Below are 20,727 nucleotides of genomic sequence, written 5' to 3'. Positions count from 1 at the left end.
ACTTCCTGTCTACTGTAGGGTGTGGGCTTTGCTCATCATTGGCTCTCTGTCATGCCATTCAGCATCACTTCAGGTCTACGGCAATGTTAACCAAATACAAACTTACATCTCTCAAACCATGAGCCCATGTTAAGTCCTTCATCTTTTAATCAGTTTTTAATTCTCGGGAATTCATCACTGCAGCAAAAATCATGACTAACACAGAACTTTTGAATGATGGGTTGGTCCCAGCTTTGCCTCTGTTACTCCACCGAGACTTGTCAACTCATGCTTAACCACTTGACAAACTCCAATGGAGGACATCCTGCTAAATGCCCCACCTGTCCTCCTCAAATCTCACTAACTGTCCCCACCAAGAGGAGTCAAAGGAGCTATGATGACTGCATGGCATATGAGTCCTGGAGAGGGTCCTGGGGCAGACAGAGGACATCAGGCAAAAGCAAGCCCAGACTTTAGCTGACACTGATGTGCCAGGACCAGTACAGAAACTGTGGCAAGTGTTGGTTAGCTGCTGTCAGCGGCAGGGCCTGCATGTGGGTGGGCACAGGGCATGCTCTGTTCTCAGGGTACAGGGCACTCTCTGTTCTGGGCTTGCAACTTTTCCGTAACTCTAAAACCATGCTAACTGAAACAACAAACCAGCCTGAGTGCAGAAGAAATAAAGGCAACTTTCTGTTGCTGGGTACATACGACTTTTTTCTTTTAAAAAGGGCCACAGTGTTCCCAAGTCCTTATCAGAGAAGAGGCTGCTGGGAGTAGAGGCAGGTCCCGAGGAAGGAAGTAGATGTGGCCAAGGTCACACAGACACTGGGGATGGGCAAGAGAGCTGGCTCTAGGCATGACAACGGCTGCCTCTCACAATGCTTCAGGAGGTGGACCCAGGAGGTCTCTGGGCTGTCTTAAAGTACAGGGACCACCCATGGTGTCTGTGCTTTTCCAAATAATGACATCATCATCGCACTGGTTCTGTGGGAAGCATATTGAGCAGCAAAGGGTTTTCCCAGCATCTTCGAAGATCACACCATGTGCCTCTCTTTCCTTTTTCTTTGGAATAGTGTCTTACACGGTGGTCCAGGCTGGCCTGGAACTCACTGAGCTATATTCTCCAGCCCCACTCTCCTAGCCCTGTGACTTTAGGCAACATCTCTGTACCTCAACTTCCTCATCTGGAAAGGGGGATGCTGATTATATCTAGTTGACAGAAATGGCTACAAGGTTCAGATAATATTGGCAAGTAGCCATCTTAGCTTGTGTAAGTATGTTATGGGACGTTGGCTCAACAATGATAAAATAGCCTAGTGATCACCTTTCAGAACACATCACCGTCCTCAGCTAAGACACCTGAATCTCTATACAACCTGCTCACATCCTCCTCTAGTCTCTAAACCCTCCCGGGACCTTCTGTCAACTCTGAGCCAGCCCAATGCTGTGCAAACAGGAGTTAGGCTGTATTATTTAGAGTCTGTACTGTTCAGTGCAACTGTCCCCACAAACATTTTCCATCCACGGTTAATGTGCAGATGCAATATGGAGATATGAGGTGACTGTGTTTGCTTCCTTCCTGTTTCTTCTTTGCTGCTCTAGTCCCCACTCTGCCCCAGGTAGGCCACCACTCACTAGCCTTATAACCCGAGGCAGGTGACCTCACTCCCCAGGACTAGCAGCCTGGCTGCCCACCCAGCCCTGGCTTTCCCTAGACTTCTAGACTCTAGCCCTGCCTCCTGTAGCCAGCTCCACATCTCTTGACCTCAGGGCTGTTCTTGGCAGGTGATTGTTCTCACAGAACAGGCAGAGAGAAAGGATGGGAAAATGAACTGTCAAACCCATATAATAGTAATAGACTGATGAACAGCACAAAGCTCCCAGACCATCAGGTGACAGAGCCCTGAGGTGTACGCTCCACACTACTTTCAGGGGGATTCAGTCAGTGTATATAATAACTTCTGCCAGCCTCTTTCGCTTTCTGTGGCTTCTTGAGGACTCTTTATTGGGTACCAATGGCTCTAAAAGGCTGGCACTGAAAAAACAACTCAGGCCTCCTCATGGCTTTCGAAATAGGATAAAAGCAGAGCCTGCTAATGACAAGGTGACATCTGGATAGCGCAGGGACGGCGCTCTGTGAAGATGTCAAGTTTCTTTGCTTTTTGAAGAAAGGATGGTATGGGGAAACGGGGTGCTTGCTAAACACGGCATTCACACTACCACTGAGCCTAACTCTAGCCACAGAAATACTTCTGACAAGTCCACAGCTTCTATTGCCCCAGTTTGTGGTATGACTCCCAACAGTATTCTTCCAGAGACTGGGGGTGGGGTGGGTGGGGTGGATCTGTTCCTTACTACTCACTGACTAGACCCTCCTTCACACAGCCTAGACACACCCTTCCTGAAGGCCAGCTGTGGTGGTCTGACTGATAAATGTCCCTCCACAGTGTCAGGCATTTGAATACTTGGTCCCCACCCGATGGCACTGTTTGGGTAGGTTCAGGAGGCGTGGCCTTGCCGGAGGAAGTATGCCACTGGGGTGGGCTTTGAGCGTAACAAGTTTTTACCTATGTCTGGGTCGTTCTTTCTGCTTCTGTGCTTGTGGGTCAAGATGTTAACTCTTAGCTGGCTACTCCAGTAGCCACGCCTGCCACTTCTCCTCCATGACAGACTCTTAATTCCTCTGGACCCATCACAGTGCTTGTCACAGCAACAGAAAAGCAACGAACAGTACACCAGGCACCAGCTTGCTCCTTGACCCGCCTTTAAGCTGCCTCCTCACAAGAATGGAGGAGTGACTCCTGTCTCACAGGGGAAGGGGCAGGCTGCTGGGGGTGCCTGCTGTGTGGGCCCCAGTCACTGAAGGACTAGAAACCTTTTGAGAGAGAGGAATAAACAGTGGGTTTGTTTTCTGGGCCATGGCATCTCCCTGCCCCCCCTCCCCCTGCTTCCTGCTGTGCACCCCTGTGGGAAAAGAGGCATCTATGAATACTCAGGCTAACCTATGGGCTGGGGTAGGGATATTATCACCTTCCCAGCCCTACACCCTGTGGCAGGGTGGCTGGGACTTGGCTAGAGGTCCCCTGGACTCCAATCTTCCCAGTTTTCAGGCACCAATGACAGCTCTGTGAATGTAATATATTTGGGGGGTGGGAGAATCTGAGCCCCATGTTCTAGACGGAGGATGACTCCCAGGAGACAGAGAAGTGCCACAATCCACACCCAGATGAGAACAGCTAGGAAGCAAGAGTCTCCAGTATCAGACACAGTGTGAGATAGATTCTAGGAGCCCTGGACGGCCCAGGTTCAAACTCTGGCTCTGCCACTCAGTCCCCGTGGCTCCTGAGATGCAGTAGCAATATGCTATGGAACAACCCTTTTCTATACTATGAATATGTATCACTCTCATTGGTTAATAAAAAACTGACAGGCAGGTAGCTGGGCAGGAAGTTAGATGGGAAAGCCAAACTGAGGATGATGGGAAGAAGGAAGGTGGAATCAGCAGAGACACTAGCCAGCTACTGCCAGGCAAGCAGGACATGTAAAAATGAGGTAACAAGCCATGAGCATAAACAGAAATATTGGTTAATTTAAGAGGAAGAGTTAGTTAGTAATAAGCCTGAGCTACTGGCCAAGCTCCCCCCCCCCCACCAGCTGAGGACCGGACCCAGGGCCTTGAGCTTCCTAGGCAAGTGCTCTACCACTGATCTAAATCACCAACCCCTGGCCAAGCTTTTATAATCAATATAAGCCTCTGTGTGGTAATTTGGGAAGTGGCTGCTGGGTATTTGGGAGTTACTAGCGGACAGAAACTCCCCTCTGCTTGCAGCAATAGTTGCCTTAGGTAGTTAGGGGTCATGGCTCATTCCTGAGAAGACAGTGGGAGAGAGCCTCGGACACAGTGAATCTTTGGGGAATATGGCTGCTAGGGTGTGGGGCACTGTCTGGAAGATGACTCAAAGGATACAATGTTGGTCTCTTTCAGAATGATTGTGGAAGCATAGTGGATCCTGGGGTGGAGGGGGAAATGGATAGGCGCTGCTTAATGGAGACAGGGCTGTCTTTTGAGCTGAAGAAAATGTCTCAGAACCATATGGAGGCAGTAGCTGCATACTAATGCACAGCATACTAAATTCCTATGGTACACTTTAAATGTCTGTTTTTATGTGATGTGATGTGATGTGTATTTTGCCTTAACTTTTTAAAATGCCTTCTGGGGAGTGAGTTGGCCTTGAGTAGGTGGAAAAAGCCTTCATTAGACATTTTACTTCTGACAATTTTGTTCATTTCTGTCCAGCTTGTTTTTTTTTTAAATAACAAATGCGTATATGGATCACTTTTATAATTAAAACAAATTACATGCTGTTTTCAAAAGGGAATAGCATTTGAGAAAATGTGTGGGGGTGACAGGAGCAGGGGAGGTGCTCTGACTCATTCTATCAACTGTCATCTGGTCATCTCTGTTCAGCCATCATCTTATCTATTCATGTTCCCATCCACCCATCCACCCACCCACCCATCCACCCACCCATCCACTCACCCATCCACCCACCCACCTATCCACCCACTCACCCACCCATCTGCCCACCCACCCATCCACCCACCCATCTGCCCATCCATCCACTCATGCATTCACTCATCCACCCACCCACCCACACCATCCACCCACCACCCCCCCCCCCCCCCCCCCCCCCCCCCCCCCCCCCCCCCCCCCCCCCCCCACCACCCCACCCACCCCATCCACGCACCCATCCACCCACCCATCCACCATCTACTGTTCACTCTCTCTTCCCATGTACTGGGAACAGCACATGGAGAGGAGATATTAAAGCTTCCATTTCAAAGAAACAAAAATGAGTCCCAGAAACCTAACGCCATTTGTCCACCCCAAAGCCTGACTCCAGAGCATCTGCTGATGAGCCATGGTGCATCCTGAGCTCCTCACAGCTATACCTGCCTCAATGGAGTGGACAGAGCTGACTTACCCCAGCGCTCTCCCGCTGCAGGATCCTGGCAGCCTCTGCCTGGCTTAGCCCTAGCTGCAGCCACACAGGGCAGGTCTTCACCAGCTTCTCCAGGACACTGATGCCCCGGCGTGGGATGCAGTTCTTTGCGGTGGTTGGCAAACCGAGCCTCATGCCATCTTTCTCCTCATCTTCTTCTCCCTCTCCTTTGCCAGCATCTGAAACAGGACTGAGACAGGACATAGAATCAAATGGTCAGTGCCTCCCTCGGAGGACCGTGGGAGGATGGACAACAAGTAGGGATTGAACTAACCCCATTTGCTCATTTAACATCTATGTGGCCAGGGCCCTTTTGGGGAATGATATCAACAGACAAGTCTCCACCTAAGGCATGTATCATTACAGCAAGTAAGACACACACAGAAACAGCCAGCTAAGGCGCAAGAAGGGACTAATAATAATAGGAGCAGAGTAGACACACTGGCTAGCTTCAGCCCAGGTGGACTCAAGGAAGCATGGCAGCATCTGAGTAGATCCTGAAGAAGGGTTTTGAAACCTTTTAATTGAAGAACAACTGGTAGGCTATGAGATGTACACATGGCTTGTATACAGCTAGCTCCATTTTGACCTGTCCACGCCCATGTAGTTACCACCGTGAATGAGAGAGACCTGCACCATCCAATGTGACTTGCCACACATTGGTCACTGGGTTAAGAGGGACTGGTCCATACTGAAAATATAGGCTGAGAGCATTCTAGGCACGGGTGACCACAGTGTGCAAAATGGTGAGAGAGAGAGAGAGAGAGAGAGAGAGAGAGAGAGAGAGAGAGAGAGAGAGACTCCACGAACCATCTAGGCATTTGCATTTCAGATGGAAAGGAGGTAGTGGGTGGGGTAGACTGGACAGCAGAACTGCAAGGGAAGGGCCGGGGGCGGGGCCTGGAAGGCGAAGGAGGACCCCAGTACACAGTCACTTTAGACTGAAAACTGCAGGTGTCTGGGGGAGAGATGTCCAGGAGGAACTTCAGGGATGGGGGCAGGTGACAGGGGTGAATTTGGAAGGTGAAGTTAGAAGAGGCAAGGGACCCCAGGAGTTCTGTAGTCACTGGGAGCCTTGGCTCTGAGTATTCAAGCAGCTCCCCTGGAACCCCAGCGCTGGGAGGAGCCTCTGAACCCTGTTCCCTGGACGGACCTTGGGCTTCCTAAGCCTGGGATCTTTGCAGACCTGCGGAGGTGGCTCCACTCCCTCTCCCCCACGTTCCTCTCTGCATCCTGAGTTGTAGGCTGCTGCTCTCGGGTGACCAAGTGGAAACTGTTCCAGACTCTAGCTTGAGTCACGTGGTCCTAATACTGTGCATCCCTGCTCCAAAAGCTTCTGTGGCTCCCACTTCCTAAAGAATTCAGGCCAGTGCCCTATTATTCAAGGCATTCTCATCCTGAAAGGACCCCCTGAAAGGCAGCTGTCCAGCACCCCCCCATAGAACCTACATATCTTTCTCCAGTCTCCTGCTTGAACTGCCTGTCTGCCTATAGTTCCCATGGGGCTCTTGACTCACTGCAGCTGATAAGCAGAGATATGAGACAAGATGTCAAAAAACAACTACTGTATTTAAAAAAAAATCGTTGAATTAGAGTTGAAAACTTCTGCCCAGGTCTGGGGTGACTGGAGGTAAAGTATTTGCCAGGCAAGCATAAGATCTGAGTTTGATACCCAGAATCCACAAAAAAAGCTGGGCATGGTGGCACACACTTGCAGTTCTAGCACTGAGGAGGTAGAGACAGGTGGATGTCTGGGGCTTCCTCACCAGGCAGCCTAGCCTCCTTGGCAAGTTCTAGGCCAGTGAGAGATCTAGTGTCTTTGGGTTACTATTTCTGTGATGGGACACCAGGAGCACAGCAACTCTTATGAAGGAAAGCATTTTAATTGGGGCTGGCTTATAGTTTCAGAGGCTCAGTCCATTGTCACCATGGCAGGGAGCATGGCAGCATGCAGGCAGACCTGGTGTTGAAGTAGCTGAGTGCCCTACGTGTGAATCCACAGGCAGCAGGAAGAGAGGGGCACTGGGCCTGGCTTGGGCTTTTGAAACCTCAAATCCCACACCCAGTGACATTTCCTCCAACCCCCAACAAGGCCACACCCACTCCAACAAGACCACACCTCCTAATTCTTTTCAAGTAGTGCCACTCCATAATGACTAAGCATGACAAATATATGAGCCCATGGGAGCCATTCTTATCCAAACCACCACATTTTGTCTCCAAGAACAAGTTGGAAGGTGTCTGAAGAACACCCGAGTTTGTCCTCTGCCCTCCACAGACATGTGCACCTACTACGCATGTGCACGCAGACACATGTACACACCTCTGCCCATCGACCTGGATGGAAATATTTGCAAAACACATACTTCATGAGTGACAGGCAAGTCAATTAAAAAAGGGAAGTCAAAAGATCTGAACAGATTCTCCACAGACAACATACATGGGCCAATAAGCAGGCGAAAAGGTGCTAGAAATCTTTGGTTATTAGGGACATGCAAATTAAAACCGCAAGGTGACACTGTTGTGCAACCGGAAGATTGAAATAAAGACCGCCCCCACCACTTTTGCTAAGGATGGTTCAGGTACCAGAAGGCTCTCAGATTTGCTTGTGTAAATGTACATTGGTACAACCACTTTGGAAAATGACAGGGCAAGTTGTCACAACCTGAACACATGGTCTCCATGGCAGGTCTCACTCCTCAGTACATTCCCCAAAGGAACGAAAGCCCACATCTGTAAAAAGGTGGGTAAGGAAATGGTCACAGCAGCTTGACTTACAATAACTCCAAACTGGCCCAGGGACCCATCGATGGAAGGAGGATGAAGAGGCTGGGCTCCCCACACAAGGGAGCAGCCAGCAACAAAGAGATCCACCGATGAATAGCCACGTGGGTGAATCACAAATGCCCACACTACATCAAAGCCATGGGCAAAGAAAACAGATCCCACGAGTCAATGCAAAGTTCAAACAGTGCATACTTCCATCCGTGTGTTTGTTTACTTTGCTCACATCCATTTTATACTAAAGCAGCAAAGAGCGGTTGTCTACTGAACTCTGTAATTAACAACCTATATGCTAACATATTCAGGGAGGGCTAGAGCTTCCTCTGGAATGCACAAAAAACAAAGGGAACTTTCAGATAGATGAAGGCAGGTAATAACGCAAACAGGGGAAAACATTAAGGGTAAGTGGTAGATATGACTGTTCACTACAAAATCTACTCTTCTGCATGTTTAAACATTCAATTTTACTTTTTCAGGAAACTAAGATAAAATTCTTCACACCCTGTGAAGCCCATGCAAATGAAGCCTGATTGCTGTACCAGAAGCCTGGATCTGAATTCACGCTGTGTGGCTTTAGGCTCATTATCTTACCTCTCTGGGCTTCAGTTTAATTACTGTTAAAAAAAAAAAAAAGTCTTTGCTTGGCAGGATGACTGTGCCGATCTGATGCAGTCTGTGGAAGATTTAGCACAGTGTTTCCTGTAATTCAGCAGAGCTAGCTAATGTGTTCCTATCCTTCCGCTCTCCAGCCGCCATTCTTCTCCGTCTGCTGCAATCCCCTATTGTGTGCGGACTTCATATGAGGACTTCCGGCACGTTTGACTAGAGTGAACGATGCTCATCTCTGTGTGCTGCTGTCCGAGACTTCTGGCCCTGGTGGCAACCCATGAGTTCGAGTGTACAGGAAACATGCAGCCTGGCATGAACGCAAACACAGTTGCCAAGAGAATCTGAGTTTCTTGACCAAGTAAACCCCAGGGAGGGCTCTTCTCATGCCCTAAGTGCAGCTGGTGGATGAAGAGGCAAGGCCAGGTGGCCACACAGCTGGCCGTGACAAGCACCATAGGTCAGCCCAACATGGGCTCAAAGATGCTTTCCAGAAAGTCAGCTCCTTGAGGTTCCTCGGGGTCCATGCTGAGTGTGAACATGACAGAGGCTGGCTCGGAGCCCTTTTGTTTTTGTTTTGTTTTGTTTTTGTTTTTGTTTTTTTTTTTTCCCTAGAGGACTCTGTAGGATGTCAAAGGCCACAGTCCTTGTCTCCTGGCAAGGTATAGAAGCTGGAGACACCAAAGCCTCAGGGAGGTGTGGACTTCATACTAGGTTGGAAGAGTGACAGGAACCAAGGGACAAAGCCACACGGTATCTGCCATAACCAAGCTAGAGACAGATGACACAGGGAAACCTGAGTTCTCAACTGTCCACAGGGAAGAGGTGTGATCGCACATGCTGAGCCGGCCCACTCTGAGCTTTGCCTGTGGCTGTGACTCCTGCTGTCAGTGGTGGTGGCTGAACCCTCCTGGCACTGTGCCTGTCATCGGTTGGCAGAGCAGAGACTCTGACACCCACGCCCTCCCTCCTGACAGCAGATGCTGCGGCCGCTGTACCCTGAGATCTTTGATTGTAGATAAAGAAGCAAGCAGGCGTGACATGTGGCAGTGACGGGGCCATCATGAATGGAGTTGACAGCATGAAGGAACTAGGCCAGGGGTTACAAAGGAGCTCTGCCTCAAAGAGAAGCCCTCCAAGACAGATGCTCCTCCAGTGTGTGGCTCATCCCCTCCCACAGCTGCCCAGGGACACTCTGCTGCCTCTGTGTGCCTGTGGTCAGTTGCTCAAGAAGCCCACAGTGTACCTCAGCACCCGGCTTCTCCGGGATGTTCTGAGCAGCTCTGGAAGAAGGAATGGGCCCTGTCACAGGCCTAATGAACTTAAGTGGGAAGAAGACAGAGCAGTGGGGTAGCGGCCTGGGTGCTGGCCGGCTACCACCCGCCTGGAGGAGAGCGCAGAAGTTTCCTGGCCAAGAGCCAGAGGCTTTGGCTGCCCGGTGAGCTCCTGGAAGCGTTACTGGGAGAACTGAGACCTCTTGTGTAGACTTGGACAGAAAGTGGGGGGTTTGAGAGATGGAAGGTCTAGGAAATAAGCCATGTCACCCCACCTATCATCATGACTTCTGGCAAGGCCCGGACACTCTGCACAGGACTCCGCAGAGAAAGAAAGCAGGAAGAGCTTCACAGAGGTGATGTGAACTCTCTGTGACCCTCACACCTGCTGCACGAGGCTGAGCTGAGTGCCTCAAAGAGAGTCTAAATCTCAACCCCAGTGCCCATGTAGGAGACTTGGAGAGAGGGTCTTTGCAGGTGGGATCAAGTTAAGGGTCCTAAGATGAGACAGCCTGGGGTCAGGCTCTGGAATCTGTTTCTAACCATTGCACTAGTTCCCCCAAATTGGGTCAATGAGACGGCTCAGTGAGTAAAGGGCTTGCTGCCAAGCCTGAAGATCTGTGTTTGATCCCCAGGACCCACATGGTGGAAGGAGAGAACTGACTCTTACAACTTGTCCTCTGACCTCCGCACGTACCTCATAGTACACATAACCCCACATGCAATAAATAATTAAATGATCAATGCAATAAAAGAGGGTTTTTTTTTTACAAGTTAAAATCTTTAACTTTAGAAAAAGGTGATTTTTTTCAAGTTCCACATTTGCATATCTTTATAGTAGATGGCAAAGAAAATTCAATAATTTTTTTTTTAAATCTTATTTGGGAACAGATACATACAGAGACATATAAATATGCACAAGGAATATAATTTGCAGACGGCCATGGAAGGCATCATTATAGACAGTTCTGAGACATGCAGGGGGGTGGCTCAAATCATAATGACTACACATTGATTCTACGATGAAAATCATTTTAAACCCACGGTTTTCTCATCTGCTCCACGGGGTTGGTGATGTCTGGCCCATGGGAACAGTTCAGCTAGCTCTTGCTGGGTAACAACGTTGGCGGTCACATGTGCTTCTCCCAGGAGTACCTACACTTTTCGGTCACCTGCCTGTTCATCACTCCCAGATCCACCCACTCCTCATGCCCACTGTGCCTCACTCACTGTGAAACAAAACAGCACCTAAGGAGGACCATTTCTCAGGACCTAAAAGCTAGGCAAGCATGGGGGCTGGGGGGACATACCCTAAGAATGGAAGGTTGTGCCCCCTCACATGACAATCTGTCAGATCTGAGATGTGAGACGCTGTCACACTTCCCAGCACCTCCTTTGCTGGAGATGGTGACAAAGGCCACCACTGCTGTAGTATGTACCAATTTAAAAAATGGGAGAAAGCAGATTTCAGGGCGGGATGCTGGCTGTAGGTAATGTGCTTTTTGTGCAAGCAGGGGGACCTGAGTTCAGATCCCCAACACACATACAAAAGACAAGTGTGAGAACATGTGTCTGTAATCTAGTGCTGGAGGGAGGGGCAGACATGGGAGAATCCTTGGAGTTGGCTGGCCAGCGGTCTAACCAAATGGCAAGCTCCAGGTTCGGTGACAGATCAGTCTCAAAAAATAAGGCAGTGAATGATGGACAAAGACATCCAGCATCAACCTCTGGTCGCCATATTAGCATGCATGGATGCACATATGAACAGATACACATCACCTGCTCACATATACCACACCTACACACACCATGTGTATCCCTCAAAAAGTACCAATCTAGAAGATAAATCTATAACTTTATAAGATAAACTTCCAGCAATCTTCAGCTGTCACAAGGCAACTGACACCCGCCCCCCCCCCACACACATGCACAAAGACTATGTACCTGGTGCTCATTTCCCATTTCATCCCTGGGGCAGAGGAGAAAGGGACGTATGTCCTCAGCTCTGAGAATAAGTCACTGAGATCTATAAGGCAAAACAAAACCAAACAACAACAAAAACAGGGCCTGAAACTTCATGTTCTACTGTAGCCTGAGTTTTCCGCCTTGCCCACAGTCAGGACAGTCCCACAGCCGCTCAAACCCAACCAAGTAAACACAGAGACTTATATTGCTTACAAACTGTATGGCCGTGGCAGGCTTCTTGCTAACTGTGCTTATAGCTTAAATTAGTCATTTCCATAAATCTATACCTTGCACGTGGTGGTGGCATACCGCATCTTCACATGCTGCTGGTCATGGCGGCGGCTGCAGTGTCTCTGGTCATGGCGGCGGCTGCAGCGAGTCCTTCTGCCTTTCTGTCCTTTTATTTCTCCTGTTAGTCCGCTATCTTCCTGCTAGCACAGCGATCAGGTTTTATTTATTAACCAATCAGAGCAACTTGACATACAGACCATCCACCAGCACAGCCAAGTGCAGACCATCTCAAACACCTGCACTCAGCCATGGTCCTAATCATCCTCTATACGGACCTGCTGGGTAACGCCACAAAGAACCCAAGAAAGGCTCCCACAGGACATACAGAACATCCCACAGCATTCTACTGAGTCAGGGAAAAAGAAGAGGGGAGGAGAAGGGAGACAGAGTGTTCACATCGATGAGAGAGGAGCTGCCACAGGAATTTTTTGTTCTGTTCCTGCAGCTACCCCAGGAGTCTGGGATGAAGCCCAAAGAGAAAGTCCTAAAATCAAACAAACAAAAACACCAGAATATGGAGAGCAATAAGCAAACTACTGAGTCCAAAAGTATTCACAACAGCTGTATGTCTCCTCTGTGGCCACAGTTCACCAGTGTGGGTGAGGGTGCTCCCCAGTAGGGAGGTGAGGGTGCTCCCTGGCGGCGGGGGTGGGGTGTGAGGGTGCTCACTTCGACCAGAGTTCTAAGACTACTAAAAAAGAAAGACTCAAGGCAGATGTGGTAACACAATGGGATGTCACAAGCTGGATTGCAGCTACACAGGGCATCGCTGAGTTCTCTGTAGGTTTCTCTGGACTTGGAATAGTTCTAACTTTTAAATTACTTTTATTCATTATGCGTGGCTGTGGAGCCCAGGTGCCACAGCATAAGCATGGAGGTCAGAGGGTAACTTGTGAGAGGCTGGCTGGTTCTTTCCTTTTCCCACGTGGGTCCTGGTGATCAAGGTCAGGGCTGTCAGGTTTGGCAGCAGTGTGTTTTACCTGCTGAGCCACCCCACCAGCCCTGGGTTCCAACATTTGTTTGAAATAACAAAAAAGCCCATGTGCTTGCACCCCCTTCCCTGAGGTGCTGGGGAAAGTAGTCTGAGGAACCCAAGCCTTTTCCTTCTGCTGGCATAAGCCCTTCACCCCATCTGATGGGAGGGACAGAGTCTCACTACCTTCCTGGACAGCTCAATCTCAGCAGCAATTCTTGGTTTCCATGCAGAAGACATCTGTGCGTTGCCTTGGCAGAGCTTCGGAGTCAGGTCAGAAGCCTGCACGTCCATGTTAGGAAGGAATTGGAGAGCTCACCCTGGGGGGGGGCAGTCTATGGCCACCCAGAGACTTGGGGTCCAGGCATTTTTAGGGAGCAGCTTGGGCAGCCACCTCTAGGACATCATAGCAGAAGGCCATGAAGGCCATTGGGAACTGTTCCGCTCTCCTGTGGCAGCTACAGGACTTTGGGCAAAGAGCAGCAGCCGATACTGAAGGTCATCCGACCCGAAAGCCTGGGTTTAGGATGTTCACAGTAGCATAAGGCAGGTTACAGTCTCAGGGAAAGGACGGAACCTCATTCTGGGGCCACTGCATCCTGTGAGCAGTCTTTGGTAAAACAGGGAGGACCATGCCACCTACCTTAGTGGTGAGGTAAGGACTAAAGGAGACAGCAGAGCCAAGAGTTCAGTTCATCACTGACAGAGCAAATAGCTACTGCTATTGAGATGAGGCCCTCCAACCAGTGTCAGGAGGGAGTCGAGACTTAGTGACAATAGGCAGTGTTGGGGAGTAAGTCCTACTAGGACAGAGGTGAGCAGGGTGAGGGCTGGGGAGATGGCTCAGTTGATAAAGTGCTTTCTGTAAACACAAGGATTGAGCTGGCTGTGGCAATGTGCACCTGTAATCCCAGTGCTGAGGATCAGGGCTGGTTGACCAGCCAGTCTAGCCAACTGGTGAGCTCTAGATTCATCGAGAGACTCTTGCTTTTTTCTGCACTTTGCAGGGCTGTGGTGACAACCTCTTGCCCCTATATAGCACCTCCCCCCAACTTTGTGATGACAAAATGTACACCTCTCTGTAGACGGAAGTTTTCCTGTGTCCTTCCTGGTCCTATAGCCGTTTAGTCTCAAATAAACACACAGAGGCTTATATGAGTTACACACTGTTTGGCTTATCATTAACTAGCTCTTACAACTTAATTCAACACATTTCTATTAATCTGTGTTTTGCCACATGGCTTTGTGGTGTTACCTGTGTTCCATTACATCTTGCCCCCCCTTAACCCCCAGCAGCACTCAGTGTCTCTCTCGACTCTGCCTTCCTTCTGCCTATATCTCTGCTTGGATTCCCCACCTGGCTCTATTCTGCCTTGCCATAGGCCACAGCAGCTTCTTCACTAACCACCACAGCACCTCCTTCTCTAGGATCTGTACCAGCCAGGCTGAGCAGTCCCTTTGCCACGAAGCACTCAGTAGGAACATCTGTCAGCTGCTTCTTCCAGACAGACACCAAGCCACACGCTGGCACACACCACCTCTAGAAATATGCTGACCAAGCCGTCACTTTTGAAATAGTTCTAGGAGTATCTGACTCCATGGTTTTTACTATTGTCACAGCTGTGCGGCCATCACCACAACTAGTCTTAGAACATGTTAGCCACTGGTCAGTCCCCATCCCCCATCACCAACTACCACTCATTTGCTCTCTCCTTACAGACTCGGCTAGTCTGGGTATTTCCTGTAAGTGGACCTGGGCACTGTTTAGTTTCTTCCACTTTGCAGAATGTTCTTGAGGTCCACCCCCATCATTGTGGTGACTGGTGGAGCCTATCAGGGCTTCTCTAGCAACCTTTTGTTTCTTATGGACAGACAGCATTGCTTTCTACGGACAGACCACATTCTATCCAGTTAACTCTTGTTAATAAGACCTAAGGTAGCAAGCATCAGATTTCTACAGATCAATAATTGGAGAAATTGTAACAGATTAACTTGTCCGAGGGTGGAGTTAGACTGTAGAAATGAAGGGAGACAAGGACTCGTGAGTTGAGGAGTTCATAACAAATGCTGTTATCGGCAGAACAGGGATGGCATTGGGCATGGAGTCTGATCGTGGACCAGGCACCTCTCCTCCCCCATCTCTCAATGCAGCAGCCTCTTCAGGAAAATGAGAGGGTTGGGCTCAACCTCAGATGCCTGGTAGGTTGAATTTCCCCACATGAACCCCAGCTGCTTGGCAATACTCAGACAGTTATGCTGAGGGCACCACAGAGCAAGAACGTGGGGGATTAACTAATGATGTCTGTGGGGTGCTCCATGCGGGAGAACAGCTGTGCCTGCTGCTCTATATACTGACTGGGCCTCTCTCTCAGGCCAAACACTAAAGGTCCTTCCAGCCCTGCAAATTCCCTGTCTCTATGACTCATCTGACCCTTGGCTGTGGGCCTCTGAAGGCTTCTCTTTCTAGCTGGGCTGGCCCTGCCCCAGAAGACAGCACAGAAGAGGCAGGAGGCCAGGCCAGCCTCGCCTCTCCTGCCAGATCCTTTCCCCTGAGTGTGCACAACTCAGCCGCAGCTGCTGTCTCTTTCCTCGTCTGGCCCAGGTTGCAGAGAGGCAGGACCAATAGCAGAGCTCGGGGGCCTGTGGGCTAGAGGAGAAGTAGCTGGCTTCAGACCTCTTTCACCCCTGTTCCACAGACACCTGCAGCCCATTTCCAGGGTGGCATGACTGTTGGCGGTGCAGGTCAGTACCCACAGGCAGTGACCAGAACCCATGTTTCATGGATCTCTTCTTCTCCTAACACTGAAAGCCTTGTATGGTAAGATAGGCCCTCCACAGTTTTGCCCAGCACTGGCCAGTTCTGCAGGCTGCCCACAGCCTCTTAAAAGGGAAGTCAGCTCAAGTAGGTCTTCCGGCCCCCGGAAATAATGAGAGCAGACCAGGTCACCTCAGGTCATACGTCACAGGCCACATCAAGGGGTCTGGCAAGTCAGAAGCCTTCATGCTTTCTGTGTCTACCTACAGAGGCCTTCGTCTCTCCTGAGTCAATAGTCACAGCCCAGTTCCCAGCCCTGCCTTCCTGAATCTACCATGGGTTCCAGCGTTCCCTCTGGACTCACACTCACTGTGCCCACATTCTCTCTCTCTCTCTCTCTCTCTCTCTCTCTCTCTCTCTCTCTCTCACGCACGCGCGCGCGCGCGCTCACACACCACACACACACACACACACACACACACACACCACACACACGTACACACGAGCCCTACAGAGGCCACAGAGGCATTGCTAAGGCTCTTCGGATGGCAGCCTCCACTACGATAGGCCAGTCCTAAACCTGCTTCTCAGATGCTCTGACCTGCTCACTGTGCCATGTCCTCTATATCTCCATCCCTGACTGCTTTCTTTTTACCTTGGGCCCTAGACACCCACTCACCTGATTTGAGTCCATCTGTCTTCCTTCAGTACTTCCTCTGGATCACAGGATTCCTTCCTGCTAATGTTTGACCTGAGTAGGCCCAGCCTACTACCCTGCCCCCACTCCCTGAGTCTTGGATGGGACTGTCTACTCCCATCGGGTTCCAGTTTGCAGGTGATTGTGCCAGTTCTTGGCCATCGGTATGACCAGGGGTATGTTGCTTGGTCCCTAGGGTATGCTCTTATTTGTTTTCTATTGCTGTAATAAAATGCTGACCAAAACCAACTTGGGTGAGGAAATGGTTTATCTGACTTACAGGTCCAGATTACAGCCCACCATAGAGGGAAGTCAGGGCACGAACCAAACTAGGAGCAGAGGCAGAAGCCATGGAGGGAAGCTGCTTGCATACTGGCTTGCTCTCCCTGGCTTGCTCAGCCTGCTGTCTTACATACCCCAGTGATGGGGGAATGTCTTTCTGTATGCTGTGAATGTGTTGCTTTGATTGGTTGATAAATAAAAAGCTGATTGGCTAGTAGCCAGGCAGGAAGTATAGGCAGGATAAACAGACAAGGTAAATTCTGGAAAAGAGGAAGGCTGAGTCAGGAGACACCAGCCCACCAATCAGGGAGCAGCATGTAATGGCACACAGGCAAATCCACGGAACACATGGCAACATATAGAGTAACAAAATGGGCTGAGTTTAAGTGTAAGAGCTAGTCAGTGGTAAGCCTAAGCTAATGGCTGAGCAGTTTTAATTAATTAAGCTTCTGTGTATTTATTTAGGTCCGAGTGACTACGGGACTGGTGGGTGAGAGAGATTTGTCCTGACTGCAGGTCAGGTGGGACACAGGAAAACTTCAGCTACACCCCAGACCCACCTGCCCAGGGGTGGCACCACCCATAGTGGGCTGGGGCCTCCCACATTAATCACTGATCAACAAAATGCTGCTGTGAAATAATCCTCTTGTATACTATAAAGATTTGTCACTCAAACTGGTTTAATAAAGCGCTGATTGGCCAGTAGCCAGGCAGGAAGTATAGGCAGGGCAACCAAACTAAGGATGATGGGAAGAAGAAGGGCGGAGTCAGGAGTCACCAGCTAGATGCAGAGGGAGCAGGAGATGAACGTGCCATGCTAATAAAGGTACTGCCATGTGACAGAGCATAAATAAGGAATATGGGTTAAATTAAAATGTAAGAGCTAGTTAGTAATAAGCCTGAGCTACTGGCTGAGCATTTATCGTTTATATTAAGCTCTGAGTCAATTATTTGGGAAGCAGCTGCCAGGTATTTGGGAATAGGCAATCGGGAGAGAAATGTCTGTTTACAAAATGCCACACAGACTTGTCTACAGGCCAATCTGATGGAGGCTGTGGTGGTTTTAATGAGAATGGCTCCTATAGGCTCATATTTGAATGCTTGGTCTCTAGTTGGTAGAACCATTTGGGAAGGATTAAGAGGCATGGCTTTGTTAGAGGAGCTATGAAACTTGGGGTGGGCTTTGAGGTTTCAAAAGCCCATGCCATTCCCAGTTAGCTCTCTTTCTCTGCCTCCAATTTGGGAATAAGACGTAAGCTCTTAGCTGCTGCTCCAGCATCTTGCTGCTGCCTGCCTGCCACAGACTCACATCCTCCAATAAACACATTCTTCTATAGTTGCCTTGGTCATGGTATTTTGTCATGGCAATAGAAAAGTAACTAAAGAGAAGTATTATCTCAACTAAGGTTCCCTCTTCCTAGATGGCCCTAGTGTGTACCAAAATCACAAAAAACTAACTTGCTGAGGATGTGAGCTTGAAAACCAGGAAGCCTGCAGAAAGAGTCCCAGCTGGGTGGCCTATGCACGTGACAGCTCCTGTCTTTGCCCCTCTGCACATGTATTTAAGTGGGGGTGGGAGCCTGAGCACTTTGTATACTGGTTCTAAGAGCTTGATGCTGTACTGTAGCGAAAGCAATGCCCAATAATATTGATACCACCCACCGATGCATCCACCCATCCATTATATCGATTCTAGGCTAAGCATAATACTATTGAAGTAAGCATTGCAGCCAGCAGCTGAAGAGATGGCTCAGTTATTAAAACATGTACTGCTCTTGCAGAGAACCTGAGTTTTGTTCCAAGCACCCACCCTGGGTGGCTCACAACCAGCTGTAACTCCAGTTCCAGGGAACCTGACACCTCTTTTGGACTTTATGCACTAGCACTCACATGTGCATATACCTACACACAGACACACAGACACAGACATAAACATACACAACTAAAAACAAAATAAATCTTTAAAACAAAAGGCAGCTGGCATCCTGCACCCACTCCAAAGAGACACCAAGAAATGTCACTAGATATGGAGAAGGTATGGAGAAGGCAGGATTCAGTGATCCATGTATTGGCCAGGACTGAAGTTAAAAACCTCAAAGGCACAGTACCCAAGTCCCTGTGGCAGAGACAAGCCCTGGGCATGTATGCTACACACTCATATCAGGATGATCTCAGGATACCTGTGCAGGGACAGAGAGAAAGGTGCCCAGAGGTGCCCAGAGGGGACAGATAGAGGACCTTCCATGTCATCCTGCTGTCCTTTCTAATTTTGAATCACGTGACTACACTGTGGGTTAGGGATATAACAAAGGTGGCTGGAAACTCCAAGGAAGCCAAGTTCTCCTTAGGAGGATTCCCCATGTGCGGCTGAGCAGCACCATACAGTCCCACTCACAGAGCTCGGCCCTCTTTGGGCTCAGCGTATCTATGGTAGGCCATTTTTCTTTTGAATCTACGTCAAAGAGCTCTCTCAAGAATGCAAATGTGTTTCCTGTGGCATGATTCACAGTTGAGGAAAATGGGAAAAAAATCAAACGGTGAAGGTGTCACACCCCATCCATGCAGATCCCTCTCCTTCCCAGTCTGTGTTTTGGTGCTGAGGTTGTCTACAACCTTGGTCCAGCACAGAGCAGAGGTGAAGAAGGAAAAAAGAATGATGTATGAAGACACATCGGCATTATAGGCAACTGGCAATATCCATCCATACTTGATCTCCAGAGAAAGCAACTTTAGATGCTGAACTTAGCACATGCTGAAATAATAGACAGCCATTAAAAAAGTTCCTACGGTCCATTTAGCTGGCCAGAATGTCGGGCAGTACAGCTTCCATGGAGGGTTAACTTTTTAACTTATAACACAATTGCAGACACACATGCCCTTTAACCTAGCAGCTGTGGGAGAGTCATCTTCACAGATGGAGCTGCCATGTGCAAAATGATTCCTGGAACAACCACTATTCCCTGGAGTCACGGGAGCATTGTCTGTACAGGAGAAATGACTGGAAACAACCTACGTGCCCATTGGTAAGGGATCAGAGAAATGAGGGGCAAATTATGCAACTGAAAAACAAAACAAAAAACAAACAACAACAACAACAAAAAAAAAAAAACCGGAGGAGGCTATGTTACTGCTATGGCAGAATGACTGGATGTGGCTAATGATAGACAGACGGAAGAGAGTATGTCCTGAGTTTCTCTGTTGAACAGAGTGGTGGTGGTGGTGGGGGTATTGAGAATGGAGCAGGGAGAAGGGGAGGAGGGAGGAGAGGGACAGGTGGAGGATGGAGAGGGAAAGGCTGAAAATCTGACTAGCGCTTGTAGGGATAACCATGAAGACAGACACCCCCTCCCGCCCTACTGGCATAGGAGAGGGGAACCCGGCCCTGGCTTTACATGGGGAGAGCACCAGGCACCATGGGCTTCTTCACATCGAGATCCAGAGATTTCTGTCTCCTCTCTACTTTTCTGTACAGACTACACTTCTGTAAGTTTATATTAATACTAATTACTGTTATCAGAAAGTAACGGGAAACTACGAAGGTAGAAAATAGGGCTGAGGGAGGCCCAGTCAGCAAAGAGCTTGCCTCAAAAAAAAAAAAAAAAAAAAAATAAAGGTAAACTCTGAGTTCCATCCCTAGAACCCACATAAGAAGCTGGGTGCAGTGGTGCGTGTTTCTAATCTAAGAGATGGTGAGATGGGAGATGGAGGTGGACTTAGCCCACTTGGTGAAATTTCAGGCCAATGAGAGACCCTATCTCAAGCCAAAAGCAGAAGGCTCCTAAGCCTGAGGTTGTCCTCAGATCTCCACACTCAGGGCACATATATGTGATGTGTGTAACACACACACACACACACACACACACACACACACACACACACACACCCCGCCACACACACACGTGAAAGAATGGAGACCCAGGAACAAGCCTTCCAGACTTACTTGCTACTTGCCTGTCGGGGTTTCTTGTGTGACACAGGGCAGAATTGGGCAGGGGAGTGGCAGGGGGGGGCAGGGGGGGTGGCTCAGTGCCTAGGAGCACCTTGGACACCCTGACAGTGCCCGGGAAAGACTGGGCCAGCACTCCCCACACTTGAGGCTCTTTGCCTTCTCTGTG

At 49.3% G+C, this 20,727-nt stretch overlaps 1 protein-coding gene across 1 annotated transcript in view; it reads right to left on the bottom strand.

The window, feature by feature from the left end:
* The window catches only part of Rin3 (Ras and Rab interactor 3), a 112,906-nt gene that overhangs the window by 76,513 nt on the left and 15,666 nt on the right, over positions 1-20,727 (bottom strand). The window contains exon 2 of the mRNA XM_028888274.2: positions 4,968-5,175. Within this exon, the coding sequence (XP_028744107.1) occupies positions 4,968-5,175 (208 nt within the window). The remainder of the gene's footprint in view (positions 1-4,967; positions 5,176-20,727) is intronic.

Source organism: Peromyscus leucopus, chromosome 14 (genome assembly GCF_004664715.2).
Source record: "Peromyscus leucopus breed LL Stock chromosome 14, UCI_PerLeu_2.1, whole genome shotgun sequence".
In the NCBI taxonomy this organism is placed as follows: Eukaryota; Metazoa; Chordata; class Mammalia; order Rodentia; family Cricetidae; genus Peromyscus; species Peromyscus leucopus.
The sequence above is the reverse complement of the archived record's forward strand: the minus strand, read 5'-3'. Positions and strand labels throughout refer to the sequence as shown.